Raw genomic sequence first — 27,752 nt, 5'->3', positions numbered from 1 at the left:
CAGTGCTGCTCTTTGTACTCAGCCAAACCCACAGGACAGCTCTGCGCTCCTGGTTTTCTAGGAACTTTCAGATCACCTCGGGGAAGTGACTGCAAGGATCCTCCACGCAGACAGCCCCAGCGACTAAGATTTTTCTCACATTTTCCATCCTCAGAACACGTCTTATTGAGGTACACAGTGAAGAGATTATGGGGTTATTTCCACATTTTGGGGACTATTTCTGGCAGCACTCAATCAGAACTTGCTTCCAGCTCCCCACGTTGGCTCCATAAATGCACAGAAGTAAATCTGAACAACAGCGGCAAGCAAGCAATCTACTTACAACTAAAATGCAGGGGAAAAACTTTGTGCAATGCTGTTCTGAGAAATCTACTTTTGCAAGATGTTGACACTTCTGAGGAGCCAAATCAGGTAAAAAAAATATATTTGCATTTCCATTGCCATCTACTGCTAGCTACAGTGTTTATAGCTGAGGTGTAGCTGACATTGGCCCCAAAGCAGACCAGGTTCCCAGCATTTTACTTGCAGTACATGCAACGCTGGACCTACAGAAGTGAAAACATCAAATCCCAGCTGCAAAGCACAGTGGGTTTGCTTTCACTACCCTGAGGAATTAAACACTGCTCCTTCTGTATGTAATCCAGCTTCATCAGCTGAGAGACATCGAGGCCCCAGCCCAGGGAAACATCACCTGCCCAGTGGTCCCAAGTGATGCAAGTATGGGGTGGTTAGCATAGAGAACTCTCTGCAAGGCCAGAGAGTTGATTTATATTCTTTTCTGTGAAGTACACAACCAGAACATTTGATTGTGGTTTTAACTGCTTCGAATCAAGTATTTTAATTCAAAGTATTTTTTCCCTGAGATTAGTAGTAAAACTGAACATGGTAGACTGTTGTGTGCACAAGGAGAGTGCTGTGTGAAGGGTATTTGCTTCTGCTCTGTCCCCACCTATCAAAATGCCAGGAAGAAAATGTAATTAATCAACATTTTATTTAACAAAAAGATCAGTCATCCAACATTTAATGATATCAAATGCCAAAAATAGTTCACTGCTTTTTCTTTAACAGCTGTATTAAAAACCAATACAAAATGTTTTTGCCCAATCAAAACATCAGTTTCTAAAGAGCATCTCAGGGAGCTTACAACCCACATGTACAGATGAAGAGAAGCAAGGAAGTAGACACAAAGCATATAATGAAACACAACTCCCTTTCTACGTGTCTTTGACAGTGTTGCACTATACCTATTTGTGCTCTTTATGTGTAATGGAGTGAGGGGGGAAATCATACAGCTTTCCAGAAGAAAAAAAATGGCTATTCAGCGTATTTTTATATTAAACAGCTAGAGCTACATTTAGAGCTTTCACGGGTGATTGTATGAAGAGTTCATCATCTAAACAGCACTCCCAGGGCTCATCTGATATATCGAGGGATACGCCAGAACATTTGCAGGTGTAAACAGGGTCTGTTCCTTGATTCTGTCACTGTCTTTTTGTTTGTTCACCATGCCAGGCTGCTCTGCTGCACCAGCTCCTCGTGGCTCCTGAGCCTAACAATTCCCTAAATAGGAGGCAGAAGCCCAACACAGAATCGATTGTATCCAGTACTTATGACACCATTTGGACCCCGTAATACTAATATTTAAAGTCTAACAGAACTATAAATAAAATTGCAACTATAAATGTTTGGGAATCACCCCCTAAAACGGTGAACAGTGTTTGAACAGGCCAGCAAGAAGAGTCAAAGTTATTAAATATAACAGAGGGTTGGCAAACTCATTTCATGAAGCAATAACCCACCCCTCACACAGATACAGGCCTGTTCACTTCACAGCTTAGGACATTCTGCAATGGCACGGTGATCACTGATGTGTTCTGCAATTTGCAAATCAAGAGCTCCCACTGGCAAATATTCCTCTGAGTTTGTTCCGTTACCGGAGAGAGCGCTCATCCCTTCTGAAAGGAAATGGGATCAACTACTGACAATGTTGAGTTATTTTCACGGGGAATGTTTTCTGATTTGTCCTCCTGCAGAAATATTTCAGGTATGGCGTGTTTCTCAAAGTTCTTTTTAAGGCACTCTGTGAGTGTCTCCCCTCCACACATCCAAGTCACTTTGTATTGATCCACAGACCGCATGCTTCACGACGCCACGTCTGGCAGTACACTCTATCAGGTTACACATCCTCTCTTAAGGCACTTAAGACTGCTTTTTATTTTTACATACACCTAACAGTTCCAACTGAAAAATCTCCTCCTGTTTCATCAGTCTGCCCAGCACACACGCATGGGCACACACAGGCTGAGCACTAACCTTACAGAAACACACTTGCTTAAACCCCTCCCAGTACACACGTCCTAAGAGTAGGCCAGCCCAGTACCCTTCACTCCTCTTAGCTTTACAGTTCGTCGTGTCCCTCTTTGGCCTCTTGGTCCTTCAGCTTGAATTCTTCCGCAGTAACTTTACCATTTCCATCCCGGTCCTGATTGGTGAACATATTTTTGACAATCTTCTCAAAATCAAAACCAGGAGCTAGTTTTCCTTTGCCAGAATCAACCTGAGCTTGAATGTACTCTGAAAACTGTGGGAAAGGAGGAGAAAACAGCTCATTTAGAACAAACACTGAACTGATGAGATAAATCTTACAACTTAAATTAGACTAATTAGGAGAGACAGACGAGATTAAATTGCACTACGTGGAGCTCGAGGGGAATTTCCTCAACTTATTCCCGCCATCTCTGGATTCAGAGAAAGCTATTTCTCATCATTTTGAGTGTTTTGTTTCAGGTTTGTTTTTTTCTGAGTGTAGGAAAGATGAGGTGAACAAAAAGTGACTTAGGAGCAGTTCTGTACAGAGAGAGGGTGTCTAATTCTGCATGCTGACACAAGAAGTTTGTCCTGTAAAAGAAGCCTCCACCTGCAGCTTAAAAGATCGTGCACGAAAGAATGAAACACAAATGAGAGCTGAAATATCAGGATACCATGCATTTTGTTAAAGTAGCTTCAGGCATTATGCCTTGCATTCGATTCCCATAATTTTGATGAAGGGAAGAGTGATGAAAAGGTTGCCAGGTTACAAGGTTAGTTTTCCCTAAAAATTCTTTCCTGACACATGTGATGATGTTATTGGAGGTAGACATCTGGCAGAAGTCATACTGCTGGCTTGCCACGAACAGAAAGCCCGCAGTCAGCTTTGCTGATCACTGATCTCTATGGCACTACTTGCTAAACAAGCTTAAGTTGCAAGAACTTCTTTTGCCATTCATTGACACTTTTTGGACTAAGCGCCCTCTGGTCTCCTTTGCTCCTCCCTCCCTCCTTGCCAGTGACCAGGAGGACGTGACAGGGAAGACTAGAGAATTCAAAACAAACAAATGAAATTCCTCAGTGAAGAGAAAACACAGAAGAAAACCTCGCAGAGATGTATAGGATCAGAAGTGGCACAGCAAAGAGAAGGGACTTGCCACTCAGTGGCATTCTCACACCGCAGATTTGAAGAGCAAGTGAGGGGAAGGACTTGTTCATTGCACAGCACACCATTCACCCAGGGAGGTTCCAGAAGCATTGGACGGTTCCTGGATGCACTACTGCAAGCTCCTCTTGGTCTCAAGATTTCACCAAAAACCTTCAGTGAGCAGACACTGTCAAGGTTGATATAGTGAAGGATCATTGAATACTAGCCTTGCCTTTTATGCCCTTTCCCTACAGATCTGATGTTGACTGCAGGAGACAACAGTAGAACAGAGTCTTAAGTAGTATGGCCATTCCTGTTTGGCTTTTTTCCCCTCACTTCCCTCTCTAGAGCTAAATAACTGTATTTAAACAGACACACTGGCTTCCTGTTAACTTGAAAACACCCGAGATACGAAAAAAGACAAGCAAAGTGAAGCAAAGAGCCCATTCTATGATATCTGAGCACCTTGGTGATGGCATCAGGAAAAAAACCATAGGAAGGATTTTCACTGCCTTAGGTTACCTCTTCCAAAAGAACCTCTCCGTCGTGATTCTGGTCTATTTCTTCAAAAAGATTGGGAGAGACTTCACCGTTCCAGACAAACATGTATCCTTCAGGCAAGCCAGACACCAGCTCCAGCAGTTCAATGTCAAAAACTAACACAGCACTGCCAGGCACTTCTCCTTCTGTCCAACAAAAGGCAAAGAGAGGTATTTATACTCTTGAGAGTAAGTGAGGACATTTGCTTTTAATACAGAATTGTATTTCTCTTCCATCTCCAATGGGTTCTTTTCTATTGGGATTCCCGAGCCCTGGGATTCCAAGCCCACCAAACCTTCCTGCTCCCTTCAGCAGAGGTGAATGTAACATAAAGGAAGAAATCAGAATAAAACTGCATCCACCTTTTTTTTTAAAATTAGAAAGTAAAAATTGTGGGAATTAATTTATCTACACAATATACTGTGTGTCAAAGTGTCAGTGACACAAATACATACACGTGTTGTACCAGCTAGCTATACTGCCTCAATTAAACTACAGAAGGAGCTTCACTTATCCTTGAAAAAGTAAAATAGAGGTCATCTCTAACTTTTATTCAGCAGCAACAAGAAGCTCTTCAGATTTGTGGGCATAAATCAAAACACTGACCATCATGCAATGTTTCAAACCATGGATATCAAATACAGTTAGTGTGATGCCAAATACCTACCACTGGTATATTCATAAGGGGTTTTTAAATATAATATTAAATTAAATATAAATAGCAGGGGTTTTTTTCCATTATATATAATACATTGAAAAATAACTTACACAAGTCTTATAGAATAGTATAAAATGTCATATATTTCTAATACTCATATTTCTTCATAATTCTTATGGAAACCAGGTACAAGTATAAAGCCTTTTTATCACTTATCACAAATTAATTCTCCATTAAGCCTGACATTTGATGCCTGGCAGTTTTTACAAAGTACAAGCTGTTCTGGAGACATTCAAGGAGCATAGCTACTTACACAGCTGTTTCCACATTAAACCACAGCTTTTTGCTCTTGGGAATCTCCTGATAAGATTCGTTCCCCTCAGTTCTTTAACTATCAAAGTTCTTATCATTTCTATATTGATAGATAATATTGTTCTTTCTATTGTTGTCCTTGTCATTAAAAAACTGATAAGCCTCAGTGCTCTAAAACATGGATTTTCCAAGGTGCCTTGTTTTCTTGCTGGGGTTTCAACAGTTGTGGTCGTAAATTGCTGCATATTTTACACTCAGATTACATGGTTTCTGAATTTTGACTTTTCTTTGAATTTTCTAACACACAAGTGCTAAATTCAGTTGTCTTTACAGCACAGTGAGTACCCATTCTCTATCAGTGAGAACTGTGTTTATATCTCTCTGTAACACCAGAGTGCCTGGAGCTTTCCATTTTGACAAAGCAACACAACTGGAGCACGTGTTAACCTTTGCACTGGGATACTCTCTGCACTGGCCACAGCAATAACATGACTTAAATGCAACACAGGCAGTACGTTCCTTTCCACAGGGAATGGGGGCAGTGCCTAAAATAATGCAATGAAAACAAACTCTAAGAAATCATGTTCAAGCAGCTAAGAGAGACTCACCTTATATCCTAACACTTAGCAAGTAACAAAACCTGCAGACATGCTCCAGAGGTCCTAAGTGGCCATGCATAGGTGGTGGCCATGCAATAGGTCTCACTTACCCACTCCATCTTCTCCATAACCAAGATGAGGTGGTATAACCACCGTCCGTCGCTCCCCGACACACATATCCTGCAGGCCCATGTCCATCCCTATCACCACCTGTCCGGATCCCAAAACTATGTTGTAGGTCTTGCCAAGACTGTGTCTGGAGCAAGGGGAGCAGGAAAAGAACCACAAAATTAAAAAATAAATAAATCAACATACTGTAGAGAATTTCTATTATTCAGAACTACCACGTAAGTAGCAGTTTCTAATTAGTGTTTTCTCTTTAGCAAGAATTAATTTCATGCCCAATGCTCTGTTCTACCAAGCAGTTACCTGAAGTTCTTCTCAAGGCAACATCAAACAGAAGTGTCCCAGTTGAGAAGCCATCTGGTATTAAAATTCTAGGTTTCGTGAAAGAAATCCCATTAGCATGATTCATCCTGCCAATTAAACCCCCAAAGTAGTTTATTTCTAACCAAGATGTTCTGCCTCTCAAATATGTTCAACTAACAACGTTGGCTTTTTTAGCACATCTAAAAACTCCAGATGTAAATTTGTCCCAGAACTACAAGCCTACAAGGACTGGGATACATTCACATGCACCAGCCATTTCATTAATATTAATCACTCACCATAACAAGTGAATTATCAAGGCAGCTGGAAAGCATAAGAGTACTACTGCTATTTAACATTATCACTTGTTGAATTATGCTTTGTTGCTCTAGTTTATTCCTGAAATTAGAAATGACCAAGAGGTAAGAGATAAGCATACGTTGTAACTCTAAAAATAAGAGTGTCCTGTGTCAAGACTTCTTACATAGTATGCACCACATCAGCAGGATCCTTTCTTCTGTCAGTCTCTGTCCTTGGCTGTTTGGCTTGACTTGACCATTGCAGGACACATTCTGTTTTTTGGTTTTTTTTTTACAGAGTGTTATTTGCAAAGAAAAGAATTCAATGGATTGCAGGCCCATCTTCCATTTAGAATTGTGAGATATATGATCTTTGATGCCCTGTGAACTGCTTTGAATAAGAGTCTCACTTGGCTCCTGCCACAAAATGAGAATTGTGCATTTCTACCACATAAAAGGTGTTTTGTATGCATGGTGTTACTTCCATACATACCTGAGCACAGCATAATATCATGTGCTTCAACGTAAGTCAGCTTTTCAGCTCTGCAAGCTATTGTGTGAACTGTGAAAACTATGCACTGGCTTCCTATAATAATTATAACCTGTTTAAAAATAGCTTTTTCCAACTTCCCTGCCAAAAATAAAATATTATTTAGATGACTAATGCTATCCACAAAACAACAGAAACAAGCTAGCAAAAGTATTGAAGCTGCAGCTAAACAGTGTTGTGGGCTTACTTTAGTTGTGTATGAGAGACTGGAGCACTCTGCTACCCTCATAAACCTACTGTCAACAGGAAGAGAAACACTATAATCACAGCAATGACCTGATGATAATTTCTCCACGCCGCCACTGATTGCAACAGTACAGCTGCACTAAGGAAAACCAGCACCCATCCGTGGTACAGATATGATGATGACTACTTACTGTACTACACCCTGAAGCTAGCTTTAACAGGACCGCACCGAGTGCCTCTACCAGACCTCTCTCAGGAGCACTGGACCAACAGAGTGCAAACTCTACCAGGAAACTGGTTTGCTCATACACATAGCCCTGTGCCACTGAGGTACAACGGGCCCAGATTCCTGAATTTGCCATCTGTCATGCAGCCAACTCGTTTCATCACTCTGCCTGTAGTGTTTATGCTCTTTCCAGCACATTCCTAAACCCTCTTTGTTCCTGGTTCTCTCACTATGATAGACTGCCTTCCTTCTCCAATACTTCTTAGGCAGGCAGACATAAAAATACAAACTGTGTAATAGCTTCTCAGGCTATTCCAGATGAGGGTCCAGAGGAGAGCCACAAAGATGATCAGGGGAATGGAGCACCTCCCCTATGAGGACAGGCTGAGGGAGCTGGGCTTGTTCAGCTTGGAGAGAAGAAGGCTGCGGGGTGACCTCATTGCAGCCTTTCAATACCTAAAGGGAGCCTACAGGGGGAGGGGAATCAACTCTTTAAAAGAATAGATAACTGCAGGACAAGGGGAAATGGTTTTAAGTTGAGGGAGGAAAGATTTAGGTTGGATATCAGGGGGAAATTCTTTACAGAGAGTGGTAAGGTGCTGGAACAGCTGCCCAGAGAGGCTGTAGATGCCCCATCCCTGGAGGTGTTCAAGGCCAGGTTGGATGGGGCCCTGGGCAGCCTGGGCTGGTATTAAATGGGGAAGTTGGTGGCCCTGCCTGTGGCAAGGGGTTGGAGATTCATGATCCTTGAGGTCCCTTCCAACCCTGGCCATTCTGTGATTCTGTGATATTCACTCTGCCTTCACTGCTGCCAGAGCCAGTTTCTTTAATGGGTAACATACTTACGTCGAGACCAGCAAAGTGCCATCCAGGAGTGAAGCATTGTAGTGATACTTCAGGTAATCTCCCTTCTTACTCAGGAGGCTGCAGTTGGAAGGTTTGTAGTTAACAGTAATGCTGACTGAATCAGAGGGGTTGTGGAAGTCAGCCACATGAATGTCAAAGACCAGCACCGCAGATCCAGGAATCTTTCCTAGATAAGAAGCAAATTAGGCAAGTAGTAGGAATAGAAATGGTACCCAAAAAGTCATATGATGACCAGGTTCTGTACCCAGTAGAAATAATAATTCCCTCTACGTCCACTACTGAGTCACTTTGCTCTTCTTGTTCAGAATTAAAGGATTACAGCTTCTCTACAAGCAACAGATGCAAGTTTCATCCAATGTAGGAAAGGGAACCAGTAGAAAAGCACTGAGTTTGCACTCAGTTCCATGATGAAGAAAAGAATATTCATTACTCCGAATTGGAAAACCACTCAGAAATGAAGCAGTAAGCATGTATTTTCCTCTGACCCCCCTAAATGAAACTGCTATTTGTTTCACACATCAACTCATTATCGATCATCAGAATTCTCCTAGGATTTCTCATGCTTCAAGGAATGCCATTGTGTCTTAAAGGTTACATTTTCCTAATATGTGCTGATAGCAAGCAACTTCTTCTCCCCTATGCAGAATAATGATAATTGCATTACCAGCAGTGCCAGGCACATCCAGAGCCAGCAATGAGTTTTGTTGGTAAGGAACCTCATTCCCAAATCAAGAGCCCAGAATTTGTATTCACAGAACACAGGCTTCTCTTCTAAGTCAGTTTTTTTCCAAATATCAACCCTGGAGGTAGCTTTTAAAATACCAGCCACAGCACTGTGATTGGCTAGAAGGATGATCATATTCAACCTCTCACAGCAATCCTTTCAGTACCAGTAAATCCTCCCAAAGGAATTTTAATTGTATGTTATACATACACAGATACTTTGCTGTTACATGCATCCGTTTACAGAGGCGGCTTAGGAGTCCACAAAACCTGTGGCTGTGGAAGGAATGGGGAAGAAAACTCAACACAGTTAATTCCTTTAGCACACAGCACTTGTTAAGACACACAGGAAGGAATCTGACTCTGCAGTGCTGCACAGTTCCTGGCACCCAAGTACCAGTCTGCCTGAAACACTGATTATCCAAATGATTTCAGGTCACCAAGTACCAATCTGCCTGAAACATTAATTATCCAAATGATTCCAGGTCACCAATTACATGAGAGATTGTCCTGCATTCCTATTGTCCTGCCTATTGGGTAATTAAAATAATTGTGCACGTTCTGGGTGTTATCCTGTCAGTTGCATGCCCACAAAATTAAGAGATTAATTTATAAGCCTCCTGTATGCCAGAAAGTTGGAAAAAAAAAAATACTTCATATCGCTTAACTACAAACAACTGCACTGAACAGCAAAGGAAACATCATTAATTATGGAAGTCTTGAATGAAAAGTCAATCTTACCTCTTCCTTCTTCTCCATATCCAAGGTGAGGAGGGATTATTATTCTTCTCCTTTCACCAGTGCATACACCTAGCAAACCTTCATCCATCCCAGCAATCACATAGCCCTTCCCCACATAGGTGTCATATGTACGATTTCGTGAGTAGCTGTGGAAAAGTTATTTGCTTTTTTAGCACTGGCAGGTGCTCAAGAGAGTACAGAATCTTGCAACACAATTCTTAAACCAGTGAGGTCAAACACGTGGTCATTGACCATCACCAGAGAGACACAGTGCAATCACCATGAATGTAGGCCACCAAGTTTCACGAGTCAGTGATGCATACGTGCCATTCAATAGCCACCACTGGGACCCTGGCTTGTTTGCAAATGCATCCCTACCATATGCTGAAAAACATCTCACCTTTGTCTGTACTTTATTACAAATGATGTTTGTTGAGTTCAAATTGCTGGGAAAAAAAAATATCAGTTTTCTCCTTTAAATTTTCCCATGCTCTAACCCTATTCTCGTCAGTGCTTAGCAAGATACATTTCAGGTGCATTTTGTCTCAGTTTGCAACCACAGCTATGCTGCTGAACTGCTACAGGCAGGAGGCAGAATAAATGAGTTCTCCTGGGATGCACAGCATTAAAATGAGTCATGACAACAAAAAGTATCGACACTATCCTTCCCTTCTTAACTATCTCAATCGCTGAAGCACTGGTTTATGAATATGCTTCTGCACCTAAGCTAAGAGTGAAACAAGCCTGCAACAACAAGTGATTGTTTACCAGAAGGATGTGTCTGTCTTCTGCCTTTCTTTGAGCCACGTTACATGGAGGCACAACACAAAGAAGGGAAGGCAGAAAGGTTTTAATTCATCTTTATGAGGTAACTCCGGGACAGAAGGAGACCAATATACAACCTCAGTTAATCTGGGGGCTTGCTGAACTGCTCTAAGTCCAGACAGCCTTGGCTGAGCTTCCCAGGTACTTTCTGCAGCTGAATATTGCAGAGAAAGAAATGAATGAAAAGATTATTAGCGATCTTGACCCCAGCCATTAGCTGTGCTTTTGGAATGCTCCCTGTACTAGTGACTTTTTTTTTTCCTGGCCGACTCCAAGGCTTTCACTAACTATTGTAGCTGCTCTATTTCTTCCTAGGCTTGTTAGACATGGCCTTTCTTGTAAATTCTGCAGGAAGCCAGGATATGACACTGCAGTGAAGATTATAACAATTATCAGCTCTTTGGAATGATATACAGGCAGCTGCCTACAAAGCTTTTATTACTAATTATTGACAAAACCCCCAGTAAACATATTACAGCTATTTTAAACGATTGTTTAATTATTACAGAAAAGACAATACCCATTTACTTCTGGAAAATAAAAAAAAAAAAAAAAGAGAGATATTCTGGCCAGATGCACTGTGGATAACCTAGAAGTTCTCAACTTGCAAGTTTTTGTAAGGTGCTCTGAAAGGTGGAGAAGGAAAGTAATGTACTGCTCATTAAAAGAAAAAAAAATAATGTCTCAGTAAGTTACAAGGGTATTATTTATCATATAATTCTGTACAAGGTGTGGATGTACCCAGAGCACTATGAATATGAAGTGACAGTGAAACTTCTTCCTTTATGAAGTAACTGTGTTGATGAATTTTGTCTTGAAAGGCACCAGCCTTCAAAATGTAGACAGCTTTCAAGTAGAGAAGGAAGGTTTCAACCTCCAACTAGGCACAAGATCACTGACCCACAATCCTCAGGACATAAAAAATAAAATAGGAATCATATTTACTTTCTGTCTCTTTAGTAGAGTTACCTACTTGGCAATAAGCTCAGTGGAGCAAAAACTATTCAAGCACACATGTCTGAAGCATGTAGAGCTTTATCAGATGGATGGCAACCCCTAGATGGCGTCTCTGATAGTGCCCAGATACAAAACAGCCCTCTGTCTTCTGAGTTTGATAAGAGCTGGGTGTTTTTTTTTTAATACAAGACTCCAACTCCATTCAAAATTTCCAGAAAAGGAAGGGCTGGCAAAGAGTTTCATGTAAGCATATTATGGACAAGACAGACAAACCAAGTTGGAAATGGAATCTGTGGTGCTCAAGGGTTTGGGTACCTGGAATCAAACAAGGTGCCATCCAAAAGCGTGCCGTTGTAATGGTATCGGATGAAGTCTCCTGCTTGGGTTCTTCGCTCACAAGATTCCGGCACAAGCTGGTTCTCAATAGTAATACCATCTTTAGGGTTGTGGAGATCTAGCAAAGCCACATCAAAGACAAGAGAAGCTTGGCCAGGGATCTCCTTACCTGAGAACGACAGCAGAAAGCTGGTAAGACAGAGAGCGTGTTCTACAGGGAGCTTAAGTGTTGTTGCTGAAGGAAAATACTGCCAAATCAGGCACTTCACCTCCCAAAATAAACCAGCATAATCTGCTTCTAGTCAGTCATTCTGTGTGTGGATTTGTCACTTAATTCTCCCACTTAGTTATTTTCCTCTGTTCCTATAGTGATGGCACTGCCTCACCAAAAACAAGGCTCTTTGGTAATGCTCACCTTAGTCACTGTATGCCACCAAGTCCATCTGAGCTCCATGTTCTAAGCTACCACTATTTCCAACACACTTTATGAATAAAGTGCCTAAAATATCCACCAACATACAGATGTGGTACATCTGCTCTTCCTCTCCTGTTAACACCAAAACAGGAGACTACACAATGGAAGCTGAAGATGGATAAACTGACTCTCTCAGTAAAAAAATACCACTTCACCAACACACAAATTATAACGTGGATTGCTTTGTCTGACAATCAGTGAGCTCAAGATCTTGTCAAGATTTCCTAACACAGCCTGTGTATTTCTGTTTTCTGCTCCCAGTGGCAGCCTTTGAAGAATTATGCAGTCACCTGACTTTTTGGAGCCATTATTAACTTCAAGTGATATTCTCTAAATGAAATTAGATTTCAGTATATAAAGATTACAATTTGTACCAAAAATAAGTTAACTAAGCAACATACTGCTCATGTTAAAAAAAATCTTGTATTTTATAATCAGTTACATCCCATACGTGACACATTTTTATCTCTCCTTCCATCACTTTGTTCCCTTTGTCTGAAATTAGCAGTCATGTTGAGCATGAATTTAAAATACTCAAAGCTCGATTTTGTTTTAGAACATAGATGGCTCAGATTAAAAATAATAATAATAAGGAACAACTTTACCATCTCCTTCTTCTCCATATGCCAGGAAAGGTGGAATTGTGATAATGCGCTTCTCCCCGACGCACATCCCCAAGAGACCCTGATCCATTCCAGGAATCAGCCATCCAATGCCCACATAGGTATCGTAAGTTCTCATCCGATTATGGCTAAAAATATAAACAAACCAAAAAAAAAGCCAACAAACAATTCAGGAACAACATTAATCCCCAGCAGCCAACCACTAAGCATGATATATGTCACCATTTGCTGCTCATTATTAACATTGCTCATCAATTGACCAACGTCTCGCTGCCTAGCATTTGCCAGAACATTTAGCTATCTCAGAAACCTAGCAGAGGTTTTGAAAACTTATTTACAAATAGAATGGCAGCTGTTATTAAAGCATCATTTTCCACACGACTTTAACGAAGGACACATGCTGCACATTCAAAATCTCAATAAAAAAGTGTTAATAGCTCAATTTCTTTTAAACCTCCACCTGCTTAACGTATAAAGCTCATATGTAACATGAAGAGCTATCCTGTATTAGTGATAAAGCTGACTGCAGCAGACAGTAATACAGATACGGGCTGTTAATACCTGTGCAGAAATTCTACAGCTGTTTGTTTTATTGGTCCGAGTCAGTACTGCTGTCCCATAGTGCCTGAATAAATTATTTTTACATGATGCTGGCTTTAATTTCTTGGGAAAATTCCCTGTGTTTCTGGTCAGATAGCACTACCCGCTCTACCAACAGAATGGGGGAGAAGAGGACGGTTTCACATGACTAATTCAGACACATGCTAAAATACACAAGCACACACAGCCCAGCTGCACACCTGGAATCAAAGAGAGTCCCATCTAAGAAGGTCCCATTGTAATGGTATCGTACAAAGTCGGACACCTGGACCCTCCGAGTGCACTTCTCAGGTTTGAAGTAAGTCTCAACCTGCACTTCATCTTCAGGATTCCAAAGATCTATCAGAAGCACATCAAAATGGAGCACGGCATTGGGGGGGATCACACCAGCTGCAAAAAGCAGAACAACACAATGGAGTTTATGTCCTGTTTTCTAAAGGGCAGCAATGTAAAGGGAATCAATCTCCACATTCCCTAAACAATCCGTGGTGCACAACTTCTTCATCTGTGGGTTTGTATCCCTCTGCTCCTTAACACTTATGCAGCTGCACAGGGGGAGGAGGATCTGACAGCATGAACTGCTATCAACTACATCCATCTGTCCAAGTGACCTTGATCTAAGCCTGTGAGTCTGCAAGCAAAGCCGCCTTTGTCACTGGCAAGACCTGGTGCAGATTGACAATAGCAAAACACAAAAAAGCATCTGACAAAAAAAGTAGATGCAAATAAACAGCTATCTCTAGCTAGCATGGCTACAGCCTGAAAGTCCTCTGCAGTCCCAGCTCCCCCTTCAGCACACTGTACTTACACACGCCTTCGCTTCCATAGGCGAGCTTGGGGGGAATTTTCACGAAGCGCCGCTCGTTGACACACATGCCAACCAGGGCCTTGTCCATCCCAGCAATAAGTTGCCCTTTTCCCACAAACACGTTAAAAGTGGATCCCCTGTCATAGCTGCAAAGGGAAAAGCAGGGAGAAAAGGTTAGTGGATCCTTTACTGACATTCCTGCTGGTTTTTCAGAGCTTATCTGTACCTCGTCCCCCCTTTGACTGTTAGCCCAAGTTTATTGAGAGGCAGCTGCTAAAGGAACAATCAATTCCAGGTGTTTCTGAAACTCTAACCCATCCTTTCCTCTGCTGGCTGCTCGCCACCCAGCTGACACACATCCTAACGCTGTGCCACAGACACAGCAGGCACTCAAAACCCACACCTACCAACGATTAATTTACGCACCAGTGCTAGGAGCAGCACTGAAAAATTCAGGACAAAAGAGGAAATTAAATGCTGCTGCAGGATGTGAAAGGATGGCTGCTCTCACAATAGGATCTTAACATGTCAACGCTGGTAATCAACATTAAACACCACACAAGACTGACAAGCTTTGCAACGTGAGACGCCGTGCTTGGTGGCTGCTAGAGCAGGGGAAAGGGAAGAAGGGGCCTTTGAGTCCTAACTGTGAGGTTTGCCCATCGATTATTTTCTCCACCACACACCCAGCTCTCATTTCACTTAGACTTGAATAGCAAAAACTACAGCTGTGCCTTGAACAGCAAGTCAGCCAGATTGAAAATCAGTTGATCTGATTAAGAGATCCTCCACTGCAAAAAGAAACATTCAGCAGGTGAAAGAAGTTGTTCAGAAATGTTGAAGAAAGCTTTCCCCGCAGTCCTGAAAGCAGAGTGTTAGCACAGCACAGCATCATCACCAGCTTTGTCAGTCCTGCTGCTGCCCCAAGCCCCCACACCATCCTGTTCTGCTGGACCCAGCTTACCGCCGCTATTCATCTTTAAAGGAAAGTATAAACCCTGTCAGAAAGTTTTCAAAAGCCTCATGCCTGTTTCTAAGCTTCCACTGTTTTCACCTTCTCAAATTCTTTTCACAATTTAAAGGACTTTTTTTTTTTTTTTTTTTTTTTTTTTTGCAGATAGAAAGGAACGTGGAGAAGAAAAAGGCCTCTGTTCTGCTGCAGTGCTGGTGGGCAGCCAGCGCTGCGACGGTGAGGGGGAAATGATGTCAGACCCTCCTTGGAGGATGTGAGTGTCACTCACACAACACACCGAGCTCCCTCAACAGGCCCTGGTCCCAGCAGCCCCTCGGATGTTTCATGGGAGCTCTCTGCTTCCTGGCAAGCACTTCCCTGAAAACAGAGAGCCCTCTATAGGCAGCGCTCACTTTCTCTTGCACAGATATTCTCGCTGGCCCGCAAGGACGGAAAGTATTTAAATAAGCTCCCGATAAAGCGGGGCATTGAATTTGGGATGAACTTCAAACCAAAACGTTTTTTATTGTTTTTCTGTGGGTTTTTCTTTTATTATTCTTGCCAAAAAATAAACCTGCAATTAAGAAACCACTGGTGCTGAGCAGGAGCTGAATTAAGCAGGGAGTAGAGCGTGCAGCTCTGCATAACTGACCTGGCAGACCCTTTACACCTCAACAATATCGGGTTCTATCAGCAGAACTCACCACACTAACAGCAGATGCATAGAGAACTAAATTCAAGCTTAAAAACCCAGATCGCTTTGTGGCTGTGGAAACAAGAATGAATAAAGAAGTGTATCAGTTAGTTATGTGAAACAGCTGTCACTGGAAGAGCTGGGAGTAGCGTGTTGGCAAGAGGAGCAGCATTACAGCTTGGGAGCATCTGCACAGAGCAGGAAGCTTAAGGCCATTTTCAACAGCTGAAGAAGAATCCGAATAAACCTTTCCTTATTTCAACACCTGAGGGACTTTGGTGAGGCTGCCACTGGCACTGGCTATCAGCACTGCCATTTAGAGGGCCCGAGGGGACAGACAACCCACAGCCCTGTCCCACCCCACACAACTCACACCCACGCCACCATGAACACGGAATGAAGTCCAGCCAACACTTCTGTGCTCCACAAGCACACGCTCAGCCGCAGGGCCCAGGTGCACAGCGTGCTGCAGAGCTCTGCAGGCACAGCTCGGCACAAGATTGATGGACGTCTGTGGGTACAGCAGGAACGCATCTCTGAACACGTGGCTGCTTCCCACAACGGCATGCATTTTCAAGTGAGCGGGGAGCACGTCGCCCTCATGCAGAGCCATCCTGAAATGCACTGGGAAACCCCCACGACCGCACTCTGCAGGACGATGATTTCCCTGGGGCACGGGAAGATTAGCGAGATTATAGAGAAGAAAGCACGCAGCGAGCAGTGCTGCTGTCCCTCTCGGTCTCCTGATCCCACTGTTTAGGTTTCCCGATCCCAAAACAACACGAGGAAGGCGTTTTGCTGGAGACAGTCCACGTTGACTCAAGGATAATACACACAAACGTTTCAGAGAGAGCACTGCTGTTGTGTTGCTGTTAGCGACGACTCTGAAAGCTTTGCATTCTGGTAGGGCTAAGCCTCAACAAGACAGAGGAAAGGCACGGACGGAAGCGGGCAGGAAATCCCTGGGCTCTGTGACGGGACGCCGCTGCCCACCCGGACATCCTAACGGACCCGGAGCCCCCGGGGTAGCAGGGTGAACGCAGCGGAGCGTTCCGATCGCCCCAAAGGGGGCCCGACGGCCGCAGCGACGCCCCCTCACCACATCGCAGCCCTCCAGCCTTCCTTCCCCACGCCGGACACCCACCCGACCTCCTCCCCGCGCCCCCCAGACGGCTCCCTGCCTCCATCCCGCCGCCGGAGCCGCGCGCCGACCTGGAGTCGAACCGGGTGCCGTCGGGGAAGGAGCCGAGGTAGTGGTAGCGCACGAAGTCTCCGCGCCGCACGGCCCGCGGGCAGCGCTCGGGCACGAAGCGCCGCTCGACGTGGACGTCGGCGCCGTCCCAGGGCGGCTCCGCGGCGGGCACCGGCGGCGCCTGGCAGGCCGCCCAGCTCACCAGCATCGCCGGCAGCAGCAGCAGCGCGCCGCAGCCCGCTCCCCGCCGAGGCACGGCCGCCGGCCCCGCCATGGAGGCAGGCGAGGGAAGGCTGCCGGCCGCGCCCGCCCCGCTCCGCTCCTCCTCCGGCGGCGGCAGAACTTGCAAACGTGGATGCGGCGCCTCCGGCCCCTTTCCCCCACAATGCTCCCACCCGGGGCGGGGCGCGGCCCCCGCCTTGGGGACGGGGGGTGCGGCGCGGTGCCCCCGGCGCGACGTGGCGCCGCGCGGGTCTTGCCCGCCCCGCCCCGCCGCTCCGTGTCGCGGCGAGGAGAGGGGACCGCGGCCGGGACTCGCCTGGCGCCGCGATCTGGCGTGACGCGGAGGCCCCGGAGTCGCCGGGGCGAACCGCGGGGTCGGCGTCACCTGGAACCGTGGAGGTTCGGAATCGCCGCCCGCGTGTTCTGACTTCTAAAGGTACAGGTGTTCGCAACGCCCTGCCGGCTGAACCGTGCGGGCGGCACAGCAAAATGACCTCGCGAACACCGAGTGGGATGCCAGGGCCCAAAAGAAGTGGGCGTTCGTGGCCCCCGAGCATCCATTTTCCCTACTCTCCGGTCCTGCAAGCTGTGATAACAGATAACTTAGGTTTCTCAGTTACCCTAACCAGCCTCGGCGGAAAATCTAAGCACCCAGCCGTAGTCCATACAAGTTAAATAACTTTTTTTTTTTCTGTTCTTTTGAAAAAAGAATGAACACTGTGGCAGCAGTTTCCTGGTCAGAAGAAATGCCTCCCCCTCCCTGGGGTAACTGGTTGGAATGGACGTGCACAGAAGAATGTCAGTTGTTTAAACAACACCTCTGATGAGATGCTGATACAGGACACAGCATCGCTTTCATGTGGATGCAGCACTTGAGGAAGCTACTGAAATAAAATCTTAGAATCAAAGAATGGCTTGGGTTGGAAGGGACTGTCAAGACCATCCATTTCTAACCCCTTGCCCTGGGAATGGCTGCCACACACCAGATCAGGCTGCCCAGCATCCCATCCAGCCTGGCCTTGAATGCCTCCAGGGCTGAGGCATCCACAACCTGTTTGGGCAGCCTGTGATGGTGCCTCACCACCCTTCTGAGTAAAGAATTTCTTTCTAACATCTAACCTAAAGCTCCCCTCTTTTGGTTTAAAGCCATTTCCTCTTATCCTATCACTAGTAGACAGTACAAAAAGTCAGTCTTACTCTCCTGTTTATAAGTTCCTTTCAAGTACTGGAGGGCCACTAAGAGTAAGAGGTCTCCCTAGAGCCTTCTCTTTTCCAGGCTGTCTTTCTGGCTGCATGCATCTGACACACAGTTGTTTGACAGCACCCACAGGGATGCAGCCAAATCTAATGTTTTTAAAGTGTTTTCAAAGCTCTTGCATAACACTAACATTGCTAAGACCTTGCAAGGTGACCTAAGAGAAAGAAGTCAGCAGCTCAGGCGGCTATTTCAAGATAACCAGGTTTGTGGTTACAATCACTTTCTCATCCCAACGACAATCGTGCTGCATGTTCACTCTTTACATCTCCCTGAAAAGACCTGGGGGTCGGCCTCTTCTCCCAAGTAATCAGCGATAGTACAAGAGATGATGCCTTAAGTTGTGCCAGGGGAGGTTCAGGTTGGATATTAGCAAAAATTCTGCTGAGAAAGAATGGTCAAGCGTTGAAACAGGCTGCCCAGGGAAGTGGTGGAGTCACTGTCCCTGTAGGTGTTCAAGAACAATGTGGATGTGGCACTGAGGGACACAGTGTGCATGGCGGGGATGGTTGGACTAGATGACCTTAGAAGTCTTTTCCAATCTTAATAACTCTGTGTTCCTGTAATTCTAAATCAGCCCTGTGAAACACTCTTTGAACAGGCTGCTTAGATGATCTGGCAACCGCTGCCCATGTTGATGTTGGGCTGTATGGGCATGCTTTATTTTCTTAAGAACTCACAGTTCACCACTGAAGCATGTTGACACAAACAACGTGAAGATAAGGCTTATGTTTGCCAGCTAGTGACACATTCTTTATTTATGCCCATTTGCTAAGTTCTATGAACTTAAAACAACTCCTTGGACTCAATTTATACTCAGTTTCGTTCTTGTTACCCATCACCTGTGTCAGTAACAGTTCTCCATCTCTGATGTTGCCACCACTGCCTCAGGATGGCTGTAAGTTATTGATGTCATGGGGAGCCACTTGTCCACCCCGTTGTGGGCATAGATAGAGTTGTAGTGCTCAGCCAGGTGGACGTGCTTGCTCTCTGTCCTCCTTGCTTGTCCAGGTAGCACAGTAGCAGCAGAACACCAAAGGTACTGGGTATTTTTCTCAGAAATTCATTTTTAGCAGTTCACTTCTTTTTCAAAGCATACACAGACGCAGAAAGGGAAGACCTGTTTGTACACCAGTTTGTTTGAGCAGTAACCCCAGCTTCTGGGGGACACAGAGCATTATCAGATCACCTGCCCTGCATCCAGCTCAGAGCACTGCTCTGACTAATGAGGGGTGAGCAGGGGATAAGCACAGGCATGTCTGAAATTCCTGCTCCTTCAGCAAGGATTATCCTTCCCAGACCACAACGCAAGGTATAGCTAAGGTCCATTCTCTCTCTAAAAACTTATCTTTCAGGAATCTTGCAGGCAGACATGAGATGAGGATTAAGTTGCTGGGATTCATGCCTTTGCACACCATCTCTCTTTGTAGGATGCTGTGCTCCTCATGTTCCAGGGGCTGCAGCTCTTCTAGCTTGGCCTTTGCTATATCAAATTAAAATATAATGCAAGGATCCTATGCTGTTCGCTGAGCCTTTTTAAGGGTAAGGAAGTAACAATACCAACTCAGATTCTCTACTTGTGTATCACATCAGTATTACTGTTTGAGCTCATCCAATAGCTCAAGTACTGAGAAGTTAGATATGAAAAGTCCTTCCCACTTGGCTGGTACAAATCTTGTCTCAGAAGCACTGAGGAAAGTTGAGGAGCACGCTGATAAATCATTTCACATAAAGAATAATTTATGGGAACATGGGAAAAGGAAATTAAGTCTCAGCATGAATCTGAGGTAGGCAAGATGCTGCCTGAGTGTAACCTGAGATCCTGCTCCATTCCCTGGAATGTGCTCGAAGCTGAGCAGGAGACAGCTGTGAGATGCTGGGCCTAATGGAAACTGAAACATCTGCAATACATTCACTCACAAAAATACAGGAGGGTTGTGACTAGTGAAATGTTCTGCTGTGTGGCCTTTGGACTTATCCAGTTCTTAACCACTGACTGTTCTAATCACCCATCACGGAGCTGTGATTGCAAGCCTGAAGATTCAGTCCCCAGGTGCCTGAGGTGTATACTGTGATTTGACCTGGATGTTTTCTAAAAAGGTAGCATACAGAGAGAAAAGCATGGAGTGGATTTACAGTGTTCTCTAAACGATCAAATACAGAACAAGAAAAACAGAGGTAGTTTTTTTCCTTAGAAAGAGTATGTCAAATGCTGGAGCTTCTAGATGGCGTTAAACCGAGACAGGCAGGTTTTGAAGTCAGACACTGCAAGTACAAAACTGAGAGCAATGGTAAACACAGCTTGAACAGGTATCAAACCCCTTTTGAAAAATGTCTCTGCTTGTAACTAATATCAACAAAGACCACAGTGTAATGCTGGTTTGGGCTGTGTAATCTGCAGGAGATTATGTGAATGATTTTTCTTTTCTGTGGGTTTCCACAGCTGTTCTTCTCAGTATGTACTTGCTTCAGAACTCTTAAGAGGCTGTTCAGAGAATAGCCTCCAGCCACACCAAGTGTGAAAGAAATACAGTGCTCTTCTTGCTGAGCTGAATAGCAAGTAAGGAGATTGAAAACTCCATTTTCACTCAGAGATAACTTCTCTTTCCAAATATATGCAAAGATGGTGAAGGTTTCCAGATACTATGAAGCAACCACAAAAGCGCAGTGTGTTAGTAGAGATTTTAAATGATACGGCCAGGATAATATATTCCTAATAAAAACTGGTTTTAGTAAACAACATTTTGAGCAATTACTGTTTTATTTTATGATCAACTCAGAAGACCTGTAGTGAGAAATAGCTCTTTGAACAAACAATATTTCCATATTTGTTCTGTCAGTTACACATAAATTAACAGCACTTTACTGCCAGCGGTGTGACCCATAAGGGACAGGCAAGACCCCAAATGCCTTTGGTGTGGGCACATATATATACTCCACTCCTCACTATAGATGCACTCAAAGGGAAGTTAAACAAAGATCAAGTAATGGTGTCAGACAGTATCTTATCCACATTGCCCCGAATCTGCCTTGCCTGCAGGTACGCACAAATGCCCCTGCTGGAGGTCACAGCTTAACATGACCAATAGAGCTGTTTGAATTAGTGCTTATCAGCCCGGCATTGAAACTGTGCTGTGTTAAATTATTATCCAAATGATTCAGGAAATCTGTCTCCCTTTGATTGACACCAGGTGGACAGAAAAGGCCATGTCTGATGGAGCCCTGGGCAACCTGATCTAGGACTTGATCTGGGAGTCTGTGGCAGGAGGGGTGGAACTTGATGATCCTTGAGGTCCCTTCCGACCCAAGCCGTTCAATCACTCTGAGAATCTGCGATTCTGTGAGGTAGTAGCTTCCAACAGACAAACATGAAGATAAATTACAGCTGATTGTTGTCTTCCACCAACACTGTTGATGGCTGTAAGGAAAATGGCTGACAAAAGCGTAAGGCTAAGCTGCACTGTTTCAAGGTATCACTCAGGCCTTCTTTCCTACTGGCATTGCACCTATAGTTTGTGCACCAGCAATAAGCATTATTCTAGCAAGCCAATTCAGAACCAAATTACTTCCTAATTACTTTACAGCAATTGTGTTGGCCTCAGTGCTCATGTGCCAGTGCAAAACTGAAAGGAAAACAAACAAACAAACAAAGAAACAAATACTGTAAGAGTCCACAGGCAGTAGAGTTTTTCTACTCTTCCTTGCAACTATACATTTAAATGCCATCAATTTCAGTGCACCATACATACATTTATCAGGAAGTATGTATATGTATGTGTTTAAAATAGAAATGCCCCTGTCTTTGTTTCATGAAAAAGAAATGGGCACAATGAACCAGGTTTTCCAACCTAAATACTTCTGAAAATAGAGACCGCAGAGGTTAAAACTCACTTTTTCAGAAAAGCTGAAAAGTCAGCACTCTGCTCATAAGTTACCTGATGTAACACAGGAAGCTGGAGGCAAAATGGGAAATGTGCTGGATAATAAGCCATAAAAATTCATATGGACAAGAACATAGAATTATAGAATGGCCTGGGTTGAAAAGGACCACAGAGGTCATCTGGTTTCAACCCCCTGCTACGTGCAGGGTCACCAACCAGCAGCCCAGGCTGCCCAGAGCCACATCCAGCCTGGCCTTACATACTTCCATATACTTTAAATATATTGCAGTATATTGCAACATACTTTAAATATATTGCAGGCACCCACAAATTCAGAGTATTTATACGTATACGAATACGGCAGAGTGTTGTATTAAGTTGCAGAGAGGTTTAGATATTCATAACCAGGGATGCATGTGGTAAAGCCACAGCCTATGGTCTATAGATTTTTATAGGTTTATGCACGAGCAGCGAGGAAGGCTGCTGTATGTTGTCCTAAATTCCCCAATAGTGAGGATTTGCATCTACAGTGGAAAAGATGTAGGAGACTGCACACCAAAAAAGTAATGAGCTAAATATTAGCCTTGTGCCATGCAAAATATGGAAAATGGTGAACTTTCATATGCAGCATGCAGTCTCACAACTCAAGCTGCAGATACAAGTTGCTGCAACCAAGGAGCCCACTGTTTTTCTGAAATTTATTATTCTTACCTATTACAAAAGGTTGTCACCAAATCAAAGAGGAGGGTGGAAGCACTACACTTTTATTTGAAGACTAAAAAGCGGATCCAGAAGCAGCACAGTCACTAAGGTCTGAAAAACGATTGGTCACAAGTAATTTATCGTGCTGAAGTTTTATCTTGCCCAATCTGTACTCTGTCTGCTGGAACTGTTTTGTCTATAGTGAAAAATAATGTCGTTAAAAATAATAATGGTTTGTTCCAGCGTTCTTTTAAACAAAGCTGCCTTAATAAAGCTGGTTTGTAAATTAGGTGTGGACTGTGACTCCCAGCCCAGAAGACAGAACCCACTCAGGATGGCCTCCCCCATCCTCTGCCCATAACATTTTGTCTATAAAATACCTCCTGGAAGCTGTATATGTTGGGAGGAGGAGAGGAAACAGTGCCTCTGCAAGCGCTTGGCACAAAGTGAACTGTGTAAACCTTCTTGAAATGTAAGGATGTCTGTTCTACCAGAGGTGAAACCAGCCTGCGTTTTGAAATGAGCACACAGCAAATTCATTTTGCTGTCTTGGCTGAAGGGATTTATTTGCAGAGGTGATGTGAAAGAGGCAAGTCAGGTCAGTTACCTCCCTGCATACCAGCACCGCAGCTGCAAGCAGCAAACAAACCTAAGCAAACTGGAAACAGAACACCTTGTTATTTTTCTACTCCCGCATTAATATTTATTTGAGAATCCCTTGGGAACTGCCTGTAGTGCATAGGCGTTACGGAACAGTGCTCTCTGCTTCTTATGATTGTATGCAGGCCTAAGAGCCGCTTAGCACTGCAGTGCCAGTGCAAGATCACTGCAATCATCTCCACTAGTTAGTAAGCATTTCTTGATTCTTGCACAAATGTTCATTTTCTTTTTGCATCTTAAGAGAGAAAAGTCATGTATTTAGGCGTCAACTCTTAATGCTACACTTCCACTAAATATTTCCACATCATTTTGGAACCTGATTCACGTGCATTCATTGGTTCTTCACTGGTTTTCTGAATTTTAGATGGGAAAGCGTCCATCTCTCAAACAGTTCTAGAGTAATATTCCAATAACTAATATCTGAGCACAGGAAAATAGTTTTAGGTCAGACTTAGACAATTGAGTGCTTTCAGCTCACCACCATATTTTGCCGTTCACATGCAGCTGGTTAAGTTCATGTTGATCCATTATTGTCCCATGCTTAAACTTTCTAATGCCTGCACTGTTATGTCATACTTGTACTGGAGGCCCAAGAAATACTCCTCTGTATTGTTTGTTTTTTTTCCCCCCCCCCCACAACCTTCAAACTGTTGATTCCAGAAAACCTGATTTAATGTTTTGTTAGCACAGCCACCTGTGGCCAACATCTACTTGTTTTGGCAGCATCACTGGTATGTTATTAAAATTACTTCATAACTGGCAGAACACCTCTGATTACTTAGTTTATTTAAGCATGATCAAAAATTAACTCATAAGGCTGACAGGAGAAAGCCCATTAGAGGATGCTAAATTGGACTTTTTACACACTACATGAGTGATATATAAGAACACAGGACAGGCACAGATCTGCCCAGAGACAGTCTGGACTAGGAAAGAATGTGTTTTCTATCTCTGTAATGATATATTTGTCCTTTCATTTCTATACCTATATAGTTACAGCTGGCAGTAATCTTCAGTAAAAGTCACTACAGTGGAGCATTGCTGCATGGTATTCATTGCAAAACTAGAGTGCCACTAAAATGGAATTTTTGTGTGTTTGCTGTGAATTTCAACATTTCTATATGAGAATTCCTCTTCTCATCAGAGCAGTTCTGAGTCAATGAGACCCTTGCTTAGCTAACAGTTCCTACACTGCCATACCACTACTCTAGGCTTTCTGTAATTACCTCCTTGACAGGGGCAAGGAAGGAGAGGATCCAGAGCTGTGAGTTTCCATTTCTTTCTTTTCAATTGCCTAGAAAGAAGCTATTAGTAGCTTGACATATGGCAAGTATGTTAAGCTTAAAGAGCTGTGAACTTTGGATAGTTCTGAAAAAGAGTTAGGGTTTAAATGAGTACAGCTGTTGTGAATGGAACTAACCAGTCAGTGATTTTAAGAGGAGAAAATCATCTTCCTGTTTAAAAGAGGTGGCAAAACAAACTAAGAGTCTTTGCCTTAAAATTTTAGAAAGTGTTTCTTTCTTTCCTTATTTAATTTTCAGTTTCTGTGATGCACTGAAAAAGACTGGAGTCTTTTCAGGCAACTAAACCAATGTTCCCCTGGAAAGCTGGCAGCTCGCAGGGGACATACCAAGAGCAGGTACTGGCACTGAGGTTGAGCTTGACTATTTCACTTGGTGCTCTGGGCATCGTTAAAATAGGAACTGTTTTATCAGTCAGCATCTTACAGAATTTCAGGAAGCAACATTCAGGAAACAAATCTGCTTTTGCAAGGGAAAAGTTCTTACAAATCAGTTACCGATGTAAGAATATCACCTAAGCTTGGAAGGGGGAATTTCTTGCAATGATGGAAAAATGAGGATACCAGGCAAAGAATCTGGCCTTGATCCCTGTTGAAGTCAGTAGCAATATTCCTGCTAACTTTGATGACAGTAAGACTACACCCAGTAGGGTTTAAGCAGAAATATATATAGATTTAATACACGAGGAACATCCAATCTGGAAGAATTATCATCCCTCTAATAAGGAGTTCAAATTGCAGCAATCCTGACTTAACCTCTCATCTGTCAGAAACAGATGAATAGAGAACTGTGGATTCTTTGTGTCTGCCTGTTTCTTATAAAACCAAAGCCATGCCCACTCAGCCTGGGCACAAATGATCCCACAAATGATGGTATATTTTGTAGGAATGTGGGAGATCATCCAAGGGTTGTCAGCCAAAATTTCCCTTCCCCACTGTTGTTCCATAATGTGCTGTTAGCATTTCAGTGTTCCTACTGCATGCAGCTTACAAATGTGCTCAGTCCTTATGGAGGCAAACTACTACAAAGATTGAACAAAGCTTTGCCTCGGTACTGACATATCTGGGTCCTGTTCTCAGTATATAATTGAAGATGCAATCTCATATCACCAGTATACTACACAAATAAATGTCCATCAAATAAACCCTTGTTCTTGGAAAACATGTCAGTGATGCTTAACAAAAAAATGGCTTAGAATACTCGCAGTTGCATGTTTATTTGTAAAGACCAGAAAGCAAGGGCAAAAGCTTGTGAAAAAACTCAGTGATTTAATGTCTCTAAAGTTTTAAGTGAGGTAAAATAGTGAAGAGAGATGGGAGATAGACCATGTTCACTGAGTAATGACATGAAAAGACAGTAAGCATTACAGTTCTGATGGAACCTTATACTGCCACTACAAACTCCTGGAAATCAAAAAGATAGTATCTCTGCAGAAAGGTGGGTGAAGCTAATCCATAGAATCAACTATTACAGCCTTGGAGAACAGAATTTAAAGAAAAAAAAAAACAAACAACCAAAGTACCAGCTTGCCAGTCTTCATAATAGATCCAATAAAAACCTGAAGTGCTTAAAATGGAATGTAGTCTTACAAGGGGACTTCAGCCTAAAACTGCAGTTCAGGTAACTCTTCTCAGCTGCTGCCCCATCCTACTTTCCAATCACTCCTCCTTGCTTAGCTGTAATGCTTTCCTGCAAGTGCTCATTTTTGAACACTCACAGCAACCTACTTTTGCTGAAACAAACAACTCAATGCCTAGATCATATCTGTGCTGTGCTAGAACCAAAGCTTTGATGCCTTTCTGACCAATTTTCCTAAAAGGACTGCACCTGCAGATATCTACAGAGGGTCAAAGCTGTACCAAAGCAGCCTTGGCCATGGTGTTCATTCAAAAGTCTGCTCCCTCACTCCCTTTCTGCAATGATGTATGGCAAGAAACACCACACTGATGGTTCAGCTATGCAGGAGCATAATATTTCCAACCAGTGTAATGGTGCTTATAGCACTGATTCTGTTTTACATGAAGAATTACAGTTTCCAGTACTGGGTTGAGCACCCCTTCTAGTGTACTTAGAGCCAAATTCAGACACATTTGTCTTTCTGGCCCCGTGAATCTCAAAAGCTTTTCTTTACTGTTTCTCTGTGGAGAGGAACACAAATGGAGAGTGGGACGACCGTATTAGCCATAAGTTAGAGCAGGCATGTCCAGTCTGCAGAACACATGCAGCCCAGCACAGTTCACACTATGGCCTGCCACATGCCTGTGTCTGTCCCAGTGGCAAGTTGAATGGGGTGCTACGTCAGGGCAGCCACACTGGTTCCTGCAGCAGTCACTGAGGACACACATGGTAGCTCCTAGCAAGCAGGTTGCAACCACCAGTGGAGTGGCAGACATATGCCAGCCACTGCCCTGCAACATGTGCTGCTGAGGCCTTACCAGTCCTTTGGTGCCACACTACAGTGAGAACAGGGAGCACTTCTGCTGTCCTACATTCTTGTCCACCTTCTGTGCCCAGTGCTGAGAAAACTCAGTGCCCGCAGCCTGCCCTAAGCTGTCATTTGCCTAGGTCCATCCCAAGCCTGAAGGCCTGGGCTCAGCTCTCACCTCACAGAGCAAAGTTTTCCAGACTGCGGAGTCTAGGAGGAGAAACAGGTGTCCCAGTGCAAACTCCAACATACCAAGAAAG

At 43.7% G+C, this 27,752-nt stretch overlaps 1 protein-coding gene across 1 annotated transcript; it reads right to left on the bottom strand.

The window, feature by feature from the left end:
* Positions 1–972: 972 nt before the first annotated feature.
* Positions 973–17,320, bottom strand: FKBP9 (FKBP prolyl isomerase 9). The gene is made up of 10 exons (XM_042817503.1): positions 17,067–17,320; positions 14,209–14,354; positions 13,601–13,790; positions 12,783–12,928; positions 11,682–11,871; positions 9,585–9,730; positions 8,100–8,286; positions 5,674–5,819; positions 3,977–4,140; positions 973–2,581 (listed from the first exon to the last, which is right to left on the bottom strand). Exons 1-10 carry the CDS (start codon positions 17,318–17,320, stop codon positions 2,399–2,401), a joined length of 1,752 nt encoding a protein of 583 aa, XP_042673437.1. The 3' UTR covers positions 973–2,398.
* Positions 17,321–27,752: the final 10,432 nt, after the last annotated feature.

The sequence above is a fragment of the Centrocercus urophasianus genome, unplaced genomic scaffold, assembly GCF_019232065.1.
Source record: "Centrocercus urophasianus isolate 14NV4802_14NV808 unplaced genomic scaffold, USGS_Curo_1.0 seq_16, whole genome shotgun sequence".
Taxonomy (NCBI): domain Eukaryota; kingdom Metazoa; phylum Chordata; class Aves; order Galliformes; family Phasianidae; genus Centrocercus; species Centrocercus urophasianus.
This window is presented reverse-complemented; position numbering and strand designations above follow the sequence as displayed.

Coding starts and splice junctions, on each gene's coding strand:
- FKBP9 (XM_042817503.1), bottom strand. CDS start 17,320: ATGGCGGGGCCGGCGGCCGTGCCTCGGCGGGGAGCGGGCTGCGGCGCG. Junction 12,929..13,600: donor GGGACTCTCTTTGATTCCAG/GTGTGCAGCTGG, acceptor TTATATTTTTAG/CCATAATCGGATGAGAACTT. Junction 4,141..5,673: donor TTATGGAGAAGATGGAGTGG/GTAAGTGAGACC, acceptor TTTGTTGGACAG/AAGGAGAAGTGCCTGGCAGT.